The 13,408-nt window shown below is 38.0% G+C and overlaps 1 protein-coding gene across 1 annotated transcript in view; it reads right to left on the bottom strand.

Moving 5' to 3' along the window:
• Window positions 1-13,408, bottom strand: part of MRPL48 (mitochondrial ribosomal protein L48) — a 99,431-nt gene that overhangs the window by 36,982 nt on the left and 49,041 nt on the right. The window contains exon 4 of the mRNA XM_049889852.1: window positions 13,359-13,396. Coding sequence (XP_049745809.1) covers window positions 13,359-13,396 — 38 coding nt within the window. The remainder of the gene's footprint in view (window positions 1-13,358; window positions 13,397-13,408) is intronic.

Raw genomic sequence — 13,408 nt, forward strand, 5'->3', positions numbered from 1 at the left:
ACACTAGAAGAAACCGAGCAGCGAAGAGTCTACACAAGCCTCCGGAACCAAGGAGAGGCGACAGTGAATCAGCAAAAGTTAAGTGCAAGGGTCTAACCTACTGCACAGGATCAAAAACACCATTCCCCTCTCTGGGAAGTACCTATCCCCCATTCACCCACCTCCTCCCCACTCTGCTTTGGTCCTAGGCTGAGGCATTAGTGATTGCTGCACCCCCTGGGCCAGAAGTGGGATCTGTCTCATGCCTCAAGCCATTTTCCCAACTTTGGAGAAGGAACAAATTAACAAACAGGGAAAAAATAATCTGCCAGCTCCCCTAAGCCAGGCACTCATAAAGGCACAGCCTCATTGCCTAGGCACAGGCATAAGGGATCCATAGGCTTTGAATGCCTTTCACCCCTGCCTAGACCTGTGTGGGTCCATTTCAACAGCATAGGCCCTCGTTAGAATAGTAAAACAGGGTATATACCTAAATCCTACTTTCAACTGCAACAGCTCGGGAGGAGTAGCAGATTCATGACATTTGACACTGCCCTGCCCATTAAGCAGGGTCCTCGCCTACCCACACCAGGGGCCTAGGGACTGGTGGTTTCACCCACTCCAACCAGCCACTCACAATAGGGGTCTGAGAATAAGTGGTGCCTCCCAGTCCTTACAGCCAACAGCATTGGGTCCCCAAAGTCCAGCTGCAAAACCCACCCACCTACACACTACACACATGAAAACACTCTAGGAACAGGGACACTCCTACCACCCAGGCACCCAGGGGCAGCCGTCAGCCCCCTACTTTGCTCAGCACATAACCCCCTATAGCAGCCAGATACCTGTGCCTACTCCAATCACCCCTACGTAGCCCTGCCAGTCCAGGACTGTAGCTGAGAGTTTGCACCACACACTCAGTGACTGATGACCTAGAGACTTGAGCTGAATCCACACAAGAAAAGTAAACAGACTCCTGAACTCACATACCTAGTAACAGCTCTAACCACCTGGTGATAGGACATGAGAGCTTCAAAGACGCCAATAATCAAAGTAGCTCACATGACCAGCCTATTTGGACATATCAAAACAAGAAGCTAGGACACAGTAAGCAAACATAAAATAAATAAATATAATAACTTATTGATGGCTCGGAAACAACCATCAATATCAAATCACATAAAGAGGCAGACCATGATGGCTTCAGCAAGTGACCAAAACAAATAACCAAGATACCTCCCAGGGGAAGATAAACTCTTGGAGTTGCTGGAGGTAGAATTCAAAAGATTAACACACAGAGCTCTTCAAGAGATCAGGAAGGAGATCAGGCACAACACAGACCAAGCCAAGGAACACAAAGGCAAAGCAAGAGAGGAACTTAAGGAGGTTATACAAAAGCATAATGACAAATCTAACAGGCTGCAAGAATCCATAGAGAGACAGCAAATAGAAACCCAAAAGATTAACAATAAAATTTCAGAATTAGACAACTCAATAGGAAGTCATAGAAGCAGAATTGAGACAATGGAAGTAAGGATTAGTGAGATTCAAGATAATTGCACTTGACACCAACTTATTTGATGAAAAATCAGATACAAGAATTAAAAAAAATAAAGAAACCCTTAGAGTTACGGGGGACCGGACCAAGAGGAATAACCTATGAATAGCTAGAGTACTGGAACTGGGAGGATAACAGAAAATACAGAGAAAATTGTTGAAGATTTGTTGGCAGAAAACTTCCCTGATATTGTGAAAGATGAGAAGATATCTATCCAAAAACTCACTGAACCCCACACACAGTAGATTATAATCAAACTTGCCAAAACCAAAGATAAAAAGAGAATTTTAAGAGCGGCTAGGGATAAATGAAAAGTCATCTACAAAGGAGAGTTGATAAGACTAAACTCTGATTACTCAACAGAAACCATGTAGGCAAGAAGGCAATGGGATGGGATATATAAAGCCTTGAAGGAATACAATCGCCAGCCAAGAATTATATATTCAGCAAAACCGTCTTTCAAATACGTTGGCAAAATTAGGGCATTTCCAGATAAACAGAAGTTAAGGGAATTTGTAAAAACCAAACCAAAATTACAAATACTAAAGGGAGTCCTCTGGTTAGAGAATCAACAATATCAGATAACAACCCAAAATTAGGACACAGGACAGAACAACCAGGTATCAATCCAGATAGGTGTGTCACAAAAATAAATCAGAGCTAAACCACTGAAAATAGGGAAACAGAGACATCAATAGGTATAAGATGGCAACATTAAAACAAAAAAGAGGGACTAAATAGTCAAAGAATTTTCATATGAAGAGGAAATCAACAAATAAAAGATTAGCGTTAACTTAGAAAAATACAGGTAAACATTAAGGTAACTGCAAAGGAAATTAACAATTCTACACATCAAAATAAAAAAGAAGAAAAACATAAAGACTCAGCGAATACAAAATCAACAACGATGAAAAGAAAACTCATAAAGAAAAACCACGTGGCACAGAAAATTAAGTGGAACAAAGAAACTGTCAACCACACACAAAAGTGTACATCAAAATGATAGCACTAAACTCATACCTATCAATAATTACACTGAATGTAAATGGACTAAATGCAGCAAGAAAGAGACAGAGTGTAGCAGAATGGATAAAAAAACACAATCCATCTATACGCTGCCTACAATAGACACACCTTAGACTCAAAGACACAAATAAACTAAAAGTCAAAATACATCAGGCAAACAACAATCCAAAAAGAGCAGGAGTAGCAATATAAATTTCTGACAAAATAAATAGGCTTTAAAATAAAATCTACCACAAAGGATAAGGAAGGACACTATATAATGGTTAAAGGATCAATACACCAGAAGGACATAACCATAATAAATATTTATACACCCAACAACAGGGCTCCAAGATACATAAAAGAAACTCTAACAGCACTAAAAAGAGATATAGACAGCTCCACAATAATAGTAGGAGACTTCAACACTTCATTTTTGGTGAAGGACTGGACATCCAGAAAGAAGCTCAATGAAGACATGGAAGGTCTAAATGCCACAATCAACCAACCTGACCTCATAGGCATATACAGAACACTCCACCCAACAGCAGCAAAGTATACTTTCTTTTCCAATGCAAATGGAACGTTCTCCAGAATGCCCAGCCAGCCCAACCCAGTGCCATCTCTGACTCATAAGAATAGACCATATATTAGGCCATAAAGCAAGACTTAACAGAATCCAAAGCATCGAAGTATTACAAAGCATCTTTTCTAACCATAAAGCCATAAAAGTAGAAATCAGTAACAAAAAAGCAAGGAAAAAAAATCAAATACATGGAAACTGAACAACACCTTGCTCAAAAACTACTGGGTTATAGAAGAAATTAAGGGCAGAATAAAGAAATTCACAGAGTGAAATGAGAATGAGAACACATTCAACCAGAACCTTTGGGACACAGAAAAAGCAGTGCTCAGAGGTCAATTTACATTAATAAATGCACACATACAAAAAAAGAAGAAAGTGCCAAAATCAATACAGTAACCCTACAATTCAAATAGAAAGCAGCAAGAGACGCCCACGAGCACCAGAGGAAAGAAAATAATAAAAATTAGGGCAGAAGTAAATGAAATAGAGAATAGAAAAACAATTGAAACAGTTAACAAGACCAAAAGCTGGTTCTTTGAAAAGATCAACAAAATCAATAAACTATTGGCCAAACTGACAAAAGAAAAACAGGAGAGGAAGCAAATAACCTGAATAAGGTATAAGATGGGTGATATCACAACAGACCCAACTGAAATTAAAAGAATAACAGAATACTATGAAAAATTGTACTCCAACAAATTTGAAAACCGAAAGGAAACGGACAAATTTCTAGAACACACTACCTACCTAAACTAACACAAACAGAGGTAGAACAACTCAATAAACCTATAGCAAAAGAGACTGAAGAGGTAATTTAAAAATTCCCAGCAAAAAAAAACCCTGGCCCCGATAGCCATGATGAATCCACGAAACATCTCACGACATGGGTGAATCTGGAAGGCATTATGCTAACTGAAATTAGTCAATCACAAAATGACAATTATTGTATGAGAGCACTATTATAAGAACTCAAGAAAAGATTTAAACACAGAAGAAAACATTCTTTGATGGTTACGACGATGGGGAGGGAAGGAAAAGGGAATTCACTAACTAGATAATAGACAAGAATCATCTTAGGTAAAGAGAAGGACAACATACAAGGGAAGTCAGCACAACTGGACTAAACCAAAAGCTAAGAAGTTTCCTGAACACAACCAAACACTTCAAGAGACAGAGTAGTAGGGGCAGGAGTCTGGGGACCATGGTTTCGGGGAACATGTAGATCAACTGGCATAACAAAGTTCATTAAGAAAATGTACTGCATCCCATTTTGGTGAGTAGCACTTAGTTTGCAAGTGGCCATCTAAGATGCATCAATTGATCCCAACCCACCTGGAGCAAAGGGGAATGAAGAACATCAAAGACAGTAGGAAATATTAGCCCAAAGACAAAAGGGCCACATGAACCAGAGACCTGATCAGCCTGAGACCAGAAGAACTAGATGGTACCCAGCTACTACCAATGACTGCTCTAAAAGGGAACACAACAGAGGGTCCCTGACAGAGCAGGAGAGAAGTGTGTGGTACAGAACTCAAATTCACATAAAAAGACCACACTTAATGGTCTGACTGAGACTAGAGGAAACCTAGAAGACATGGCCCTTGGACTCTGTGTTAACCCATAAACTGAAACCATTTCTAAAGCCAACTCTTCAGACAAAGATTAGACTGGGCTATAAAACATAAAATAATACTCACGAGGAGTGTGCTTCTTGGTTCAAGTAGATACACTAGACTAAGTGGGCAGCTGCTCCGGTCAGGAGGAGGGATGAGAAGGCAGAAAGGGATAAGAGCTGGTTAAATGGACACAAGAAACCGTGGGTGGAAAGGGGGAGTATGCTGTCACACTATAGGGATTGGAACTAGGGTCACATAACAATATATGTACAAATTTTTGTATGAGAAATTAACTTGAGCTGTAAACTTTCACCTAAAGCACAATAAATTAAAAAAAAAAAAACGTATGAAAAATGTCAAAAAAAGCTGTCTCTTTTCAAGTGGAATTATCTTATGCAGACCCATACTGGTAAGTTACCCTGGGTCTTGAATCTTCTAAGGACTGGGATTCCCTGACTACAACTGAAAAATGGGCAAAGGAAAGGATATTTAAAATGTGTTCAACTTACTAGAAATCAAAAAATGTACGCTATAAACACAAGGGATAGTATTTTTTAACCTATAGTAATAGCAAATATTAAAAATTATAACACCTAATGATGATGAGTATGTAAAAAAAGACACTCTTCTATACCAAAGAAGTACAAAGTGGTGCAATCTTTCTGGAAAGCATTTTGGTAATATGCATCAATAGCCTTATAAATGTACATTTCCTTTGACCCAACAGTGCCACTTTTATAAATGTATCCTAAGTAAATATTAAGACATGGGCACAAATATTAATGTACAAGGATGTTTATTATAGTGTTGTTTACATTGCAAAACCTTTGACACAGTTTAAATTTCTCCAAATAGGAAGTTGTTCGAATAAATTGTTACCCTCCCACTCTTTTCAAAAGGGTCCCTTTTGCGTCTGTTCTATCAGCCTTTAACATGCACTACTTAACCCCAGTTTTAAAAGCAAAACAAAACAAAAAACTACCCCATAATAAGCCCTATCCAATACTAAATTGCACCTTAAAACTATGGAAAACAGTATTAAAACACTTTGGTACTAGCATCAAATATACAGACAGATCAATGAAACAAAAGAAAGTTAAAAAATCGGCCCATATTCTCATAAAAAGACCAGACTTAATGGTCTGACAGACTAGAAGAATCCCGGCGGTCATGGTCCCCAAAACTTCTGTTGGCCTAGGACAGGAACCATTCCCGAAGACAACTCATCAGACATGGAAGGGACTGGACAATGGTTTGGAGAGAGATGCTCATGAGGAGTGAGCTACTTGTATCAGGTGGACACTTGAGACTGTGTTGGCATCTCCTGTCTGGAGGGGAGATGGGAGGGTAGAGAGGGTTAGAAATGGGCAAAAAGGTCACGAAAGGAGAGACTGGAAGGAGGGAGCGGGCTGACTCATTAGGGAGAAAGTAAATGGGAGTACGTAGTAAGGTGTATATAAGTTTATATGTGAGAGACTGACTTGATTTGTAAACTTTCACTTAAAGCACAATAAAAATTATTAAAAAAAAAAAAAAAAAGGCCCAGATCTACGTGGAAACTTAGCATATGATAACATTGACATCCTCAAGCCTACAGGAAAAAGGTAAATATTTCAATAAATGTTAAAACAACTGACTTCATTTGGGGAGAAAAGACTGCATCCTTACCCCACTTCTAATCCTAGATGGATAATGTATTTAAAGAAAAAAAAAGTAACAGAAGATAACAAAGCTTTTTAAAAATAATCTTGGAGTATAGATCTTTCTAAGCATGAAACAAAATCTAGAAGTCAAACAAATATTATTCAACTACATAAAAATTTAAAACTTCTGTTCAATAAAAAACAAAGTGAAGAGATAGATGAATGTAAAAAATAGAAAATACAGTATTTTTACACAAATAATGTGCCTTCTACATTTGTCAGGTGTTCCCCCCACTAGGTATTTTTGTAGAGGCTCCTATGCCAATTTTTTTTACATATTGCTGTAAAAAAAATTAGCATAGTGGTACTTATGAAAATACAGGAGAGGGAGTAGCTGCCAAACAAACATAGAAGGTACACATCATTTGTGTAAAAATATGGTATATATGACAGAAAAATGCCAATTTCCTTATTAAATAAGAATTTCTGATAAATCAAAAAGAAAAAAGCAAATGATCAAATTGAAAACTGGGCAAAAAATAAAATCAGGCAGTTCACAAGGAAAGAAATACAAATGGCCAATAAACATACAAAAAGGTGACTAACTCAAAAAATGCGAATTAAAACAATGAGACATAATTTTTCACTAGTAAAAAAATAAAATGTTTTATAAAGTCCACTTTTGGCCAGAAAACAGACATACATACTGTTAGTGAAAATTTAAACTAGTATAGCCTCTCTCAAGGGCAATCTGGCAAAACTTACCAAAATTTTCAATTTACAATCCATGGACTCAGCAATTTCAATTTCAGGAATTTATTTTGCAAATATACTGGAAGAAGTTTGCAAAAGATTTATGTATAAAAATGTTTACTGCAGCATTTTTGGAAATAGCAAAAAACTAAGAACAACCTAAATGTCCAGATTAAGATACATTCATACAATGGTGTTCTCCATTTATAATATGATCCCATGTGTGTAAAATAAACTTTTATACACACACATAATATATGCGTTCATATGTGCATAAACCTTTTCAGTAAGATGCACAAGAAACTGGTATCAGTGGACACCACTATGAAGTAACTTTACATCTATTTTTACCATTTGCAGTCATTTAAAAGTTTTAACAGTTGATAATTTTAATAGTAATTAAAAAGAAACAAAAAACCTTCCTCAGAATATATACCAGTTCAAAATAAACCCTGCCTCTGGTTGGAGATGAGGGATGAAACCAAGGTTAGGGCACACAGGAGACCTGAACATCATCTACATTTTAAATATAAAAAAGATGATGAAAGAATTACAAAAATTGTTACTAATTGCCAATTCTGGGTTTATTTGATATATTACCTGTCTTAGTTTCTATATTTTTTATCTCTCTCAAAATGAAAAGTGTGTTAAAAAATAATCATTTATGAAAAGGAAATCAGGAAAACAATATCATTTATAATAGCCCCTAAAAAAATAAAATACTTAGGAATAAATCTGACCAGGGATGTAAAAGACCTATACAAAGAAAACTACAAAACACTACTGCAAGAAACCGAGATCTATATAAACGGAAAACATACCATGCTCATAGATAGGTAGACTCAACATTGCGAAAATGACAACGCTACCCAAAGCAATTTACAAATACAATACAATCTCAATCCAAATACCAACAACATTCTTTAAAGAGATGGAAAAATGGTTGTATCATTTTGCATTCCCACCAGCAGTGCATAAGACTGGGAATACAAAATGATACAACCATTTTGGAAAATGATACAGCACTTCCTTAGAAAGCTAGAGAAAGAAATACCTTATGATCCAGCAATCCTACTCCTGGGTATATATCCTAAAGATACAAGTCGTCACACAGACAGACATATGCACACCCATATTCATTGCAGCGTTGTTCACAATTGCAAAAAGATAGAAACAACCTAGATACCCATCAACAGGTGAATGAATTAAAAAACTGGTATGTACACGCAATGGAGTATTACACAACGATAAAGAACAGTAACGAATCTGTGAAGCATCTCATAACATGGATGAATCTGGAGAGCATTATGCTGAGTGAAATAAGTGAATCACAAAAGGACAAATATTGTATGAGACCACTACTGTAAATACTCATGAAAAGGTTTACATGCAAAAAGAAACAAGCTTTGATGGTTATGATGGAGGGCGGGTGGGGATGAAAAACACTTAATAGACAATAGATAAGTGGTAACTTTGGTGAAGGGTAAGATAGTACACAATACTGGGAAAGCCAGCACAACCTGTACAAGGCAAGGTCATGGTAGTTCCATAGACACATCCAAACTCCCTGAGGAAGTGAATTGTTGGGCTAGGGGCTGTAGGAACCATGATCTTGGGGACCACCTAAGTCAATTGGAATAACATAGTTTATAAAGAAAATGTTCTACATTCTACTTTGGTGAGTAGCATCTGGGGTCTTAAAAGCCTGTGAGCGCCCATCTAGGATACTCCACTGGTCTCACCCCTTCAGAAGCAAGGAAGAATGAAGAAAACTAAAGATACAAGGGAAAGATTACTCCAAAGGACTAATGGACCACATCTACCACAGCCTCCACCAGACTGAGTCCAGTACAACCAGACAATGCCCAGCTACCACCACTGACTACTCTGACAGAGATCACAATAGAAGGTCCCAGACAGAGCCGGAGAAAAATGTAGCACAAAATCCTAACTTAAACAGAAGAACCAGACTTGCTGGCCTGACAGACTGGAGAAACCCTGAGAGTATGGCCCCCAACACCCTTTCAGCTCAGTAATGAGGTCACTCCTCAGTTTCACCCTTCAGGCAAAGATTGAACAGGCCCATGGAACAAAACAAGACTAAAGTGGCATACTAGCCCTGGGGCAGGGACTGGAAGGCAGGAGGGAACAGGAAAGCTGGTAATAGTGAACCCAGGTTTAAGAAGGGAGAGTGTTGACATAGTGGGGCGTTGTTAACCAATGTCATGGAACAATATGTGTACTGTTTGATGAGAACTAGCTTGTTTTGTAAACCTTCATCTAAAGTATAATAAAATAAATAAATAAAGAGATGGAAAAACTAATCATTAACTTTATATGGAAAGGGAAGAAGCCCTGGATAAGTAAAGCACTACTGAAGTAGAAGAATAAAGTAGGACTCACACTACCTGGACTCAGAAGCTACTATACAGCTACGGTAGTCAAAACAGCCTGGTACTGGTACAACTTGTACAAGGCAAGTCATGGAAGTTCTACAGACACATCCAAACTGCCTAGGGACCAAATTGCTGGGCTGAGGGCTGGGGGATCATGGTCTCAGGAACATCTAGCTAAATTGGCATAACATAGTTTATAAAGAAAATGTTCCACATTCTACTTTGGTGAGTAGCGTCTGGGGTCTTAAAAGCCTGTGAGTGTCCATCTAGGATACTCTACCGGTTTCATCCCTTTGTTAGCAAGGGAGAATGAAGAAAACTAAAGATACAAGGGAAAGATTTGTCCAAAGGACTAATGGACCACAACGACCACAGCCTCCACCGGACTGAGTCCAGTATAACCAGATGGTGCTCGGCTGCCACAGACCGCTCTGACAGGAGTCACAATATAGGTCACAGACAGAGCTGAAGAAAAATGTAGAACAAAATTTTAGCTCACAAAAAAAGACCAGACTTACTGGCCTGACAGAGACTGGACAAACCCTGAGAGTATAGCCCCCGGACACCCTTTTAGCTCAGTAATGAAGTCACTCCTGAGGCTCGCCCTTCAGCCAAAGATTGAACAGGCCCATAAAACAGAACAAGACTAAACGGGCACAACAGCCCAGGGGCAAGAACTAGACAGCAGGAGGGCACAGGAAATCTGGTAATACGGAATCCAAGGTCAAGAAGAGAGAGTGTTGACACGTCGTGGGGTTGTTAATCAATGTCATAAAACGATATGTGTACCGTTTAATGAGAAGCTCTAGTTTGTTCTGTAAACCTTCACCTAAAGTTCAATTAAAAAAAAAAAGAGAGAGAGAGAGAGAGAGATGATGCCGAGGTGCAGGAAAAAGAAATAATCATTAAAAAAAAAAAAAAAAAAAACTTTCCTTGGCCCCATAACCTGCTCGAGCTCCTGCCAATTCTCTCACCTCCTGTTTAACACTGTCTCTTCTTGACCTTGGGTTCCATATTACCAGATTTCCTGTGCCCTCCTGCTGTCTAGTTCTTGCCCCTGGGCTGTTGTGCCCATTTAGTCTCGTTCTGTTTTATGGGCCTGTTCAATCTTTGGCTGAAGGGTGAGCCTCAGGAGTGACTTCATTACTGAGCTAAAAGGGTGTCCGGGGGCTATACTCTCAGGGTTTAGTCCAGTCTCTGTCAGGCCAGTAAGTCTGGTCTATTTTGTGAGCTAAAATTTTGTTCTACATATAGACTTCTTAAAAGCATTGTCTATAGTAGCTTTATCTAATTCCGCAACTCCCATTCACTTGTCAGTTCACTCCAGGTTGATTTCTGCAACTGACCCCACCCCACCTACACAGATACTGCTCTCACTAAGGTCACCAGTATCCTTTATGTTGCTAGAGCCAAGGAATATTTTTAAGTTCGTATCTTTCTTGATCTATCAGCAGCACTCAGCTGAAACACAGTTAACTACTCCTTCCTTCTTGAAATACTCTCCTTTGAGTTGCTATCAAACTATACTGTCTGGGTTTTCTCCTACCACTTTGGCCTCCCTTTTTGAACCTCATTAGCTATCTCTTTCATCTCTCTACCCAACTTTTTAATGTTGGAGGTCCTCAGGTCCCAATCCTTGGGCCCTTCTCTACCTTTTCTCCTTAGGGAATCTCATTCACTCCCATGTGTTCAATTAAAACCAACAAAATCATGACTTCCAAACTTAAAGTTCCAACTGAGACCAATTTTTTGAGCTTGAGATCAATGTATCTAATTGGCTACTTAATATATCCTCCTCACAGGCATTCCAACTCCACATGTTCAGAACCAGACTCAGAAACTTTCCCCAAAATTGTTTCATTTAATGCAGTCCAATGCAGCCACTCAAAATAATGATGTAGTTATTTATTTCTTAAGTAGAAAGATGTTCACAGATTAGGTGAATAAAAAGCAGATTATAAAGCATTATGTATCATTTGTTTCTATTACTGCAAGAAAAAAAAATATATATATATACGATCTGATAGAATATACATCAAAATGTGAAACAATTATCCTCAACGGTAGGATTACAGGTGATTTTTATTTTATTCTTCAGCCCTTTTTTAATGTTTATTTTCCATATTTCCTAAAATTTTATATATATTACCTTTATAACCATATATTCTTAGTTGTTTATAAAAAGCTCCTGAAGGGGTACAATATGAAGTTCAAAGTATCAACTATGAAGTTTTCTTGCTAAAATTGTTTAATGTGAGTCTAGTCAAGCTTTTAGACCTATCTAAATTCCAATTTGTACGGAAGGGGATAGGAGAACACATTACACAACACCATAAGTAAACTGTCAGATATATCCAGGAGGGAGGACATTCTATAATGCAAATGGTCTGGTCTCACCAGAAAGTCTTTGTAGTAAAACAAAAAAATAAAGAGGCAGGACTGTTCTAAATTAAAGGTGACATAACAACTAAATGCAAAGTGTGAAACGTCACTGGCTCCTCATTAAAAACAACACCCATAAAAGATATCTTATAGACAACTGAGAAAACGGACAGGGTGTTAGATGATATTGGGGCGTTGTTATTACTTTTCTTGAGTGAAATAATGGTATTGTGGTTCTTTAACAGAATGTAGAGAATGTCCTTATTTCCAGAAATGCATGCTAAAGTACTTAGGGGTGAAGTGGCACCATGTCTGATAGGGAACGTTAATATGACAAAATGTTAATAACACTTGAATCTAGGTGGTGAGTACAGAGGTGTTCATTGTATTATTCTTAGAGAAAAATATTGTTTTGTATAAACCTGTAAGCTTCTAAACTGCAAGGACTATCCTTTTAATTTTGTATCCCCAGTACTTAATCTACAACCTGGTACAATAAATGTTTCTTGAGTGAATGAATAAATGAATGAAAACTTTAGAAGACATGCCTACTTAAAAGGCTTTTCCCCCAAAATGTTGAGTTAAAATCCCAATCATATTTAAATCTTTCTTTAGCTTTTCATGGCCCACTAGTATATTCAGGCAAAAAAAAAAAAAAAAAAAAAACCCATATTTTGAGATGCTGAGCATTGAGCCCAGTAGTAAAGTCCTGCCACTTTATTTTTATTTTACTACAAAGACTTTCTGGTGATCCCCTACACATTGCTGCCATCTTCCAAAATAATGTAGAGCCTCTCACACACTGCCTAGCACATAGTAGATATGCCATACTTCCTTGCTCCCATTCCTTTACCTCTGATAATCTTCAGTCACGTGACAAATGTCATGAAAACCCAATAACTTCTTTGAAATTTGTCACAACAGACAAAGCAAAAATGGAAAGTAATTGGGTTGAAGCAGAAATAGAAATACACTGAGTTAATCAGATTGAATGGATACTAATTTTGGATAAACCACTGTGAGAAAAGCCTTCTCCTGGTAGTTGATGGACATGAAAGACAGGTCTGTAATAATAGCAGCTAACTTTTTGAGCCTTTTATGGGTTTTATCTCACTGAATCTTCAAATTCACTTCAGTTTGTCCCATAATCATCTCCATTTTTTGAGTGAGGAAACCAAGCTACAGAGAGGCTAGATAGCTTGCCAAAGGTCACAGAACTGATACATGTTGGAGTCAGAATCCAAACTTTCTAGAGTTCTTGCTCTTAACCACTCCTTTATGTTCTTTCCCATTACACTAGTCCATGTGCGGGTGGGATTTGGTCCCAGTCACTCTCCTCAAAGATATGCTAGGAATGTTCTTAGACAAAATATTTACTGAATACTAGAAGGTCACTTAAAGCAGGCAGGTCACTTAAAGCATCATGAAAAAATTGCTTACCTACAGAATAGATGGGATTCTCTCCTGAAGTTCTGCACCTAAAAAGAGGG

Source organism: Elephas maximus, chromosome 7, assembly GCF_024166365.1.
Source record: "Elephas maximus indicus isolate mEleMax1 chromosome 7, mEleMax1 primary haplotype, whole genome shotgun sequence".
Taxonomy (NCBI): Eukaryota; Metazoa; Chordata; class Mammalia; order Proboscidea; family Elephantidae; genus Elephas; species Elephas maximus.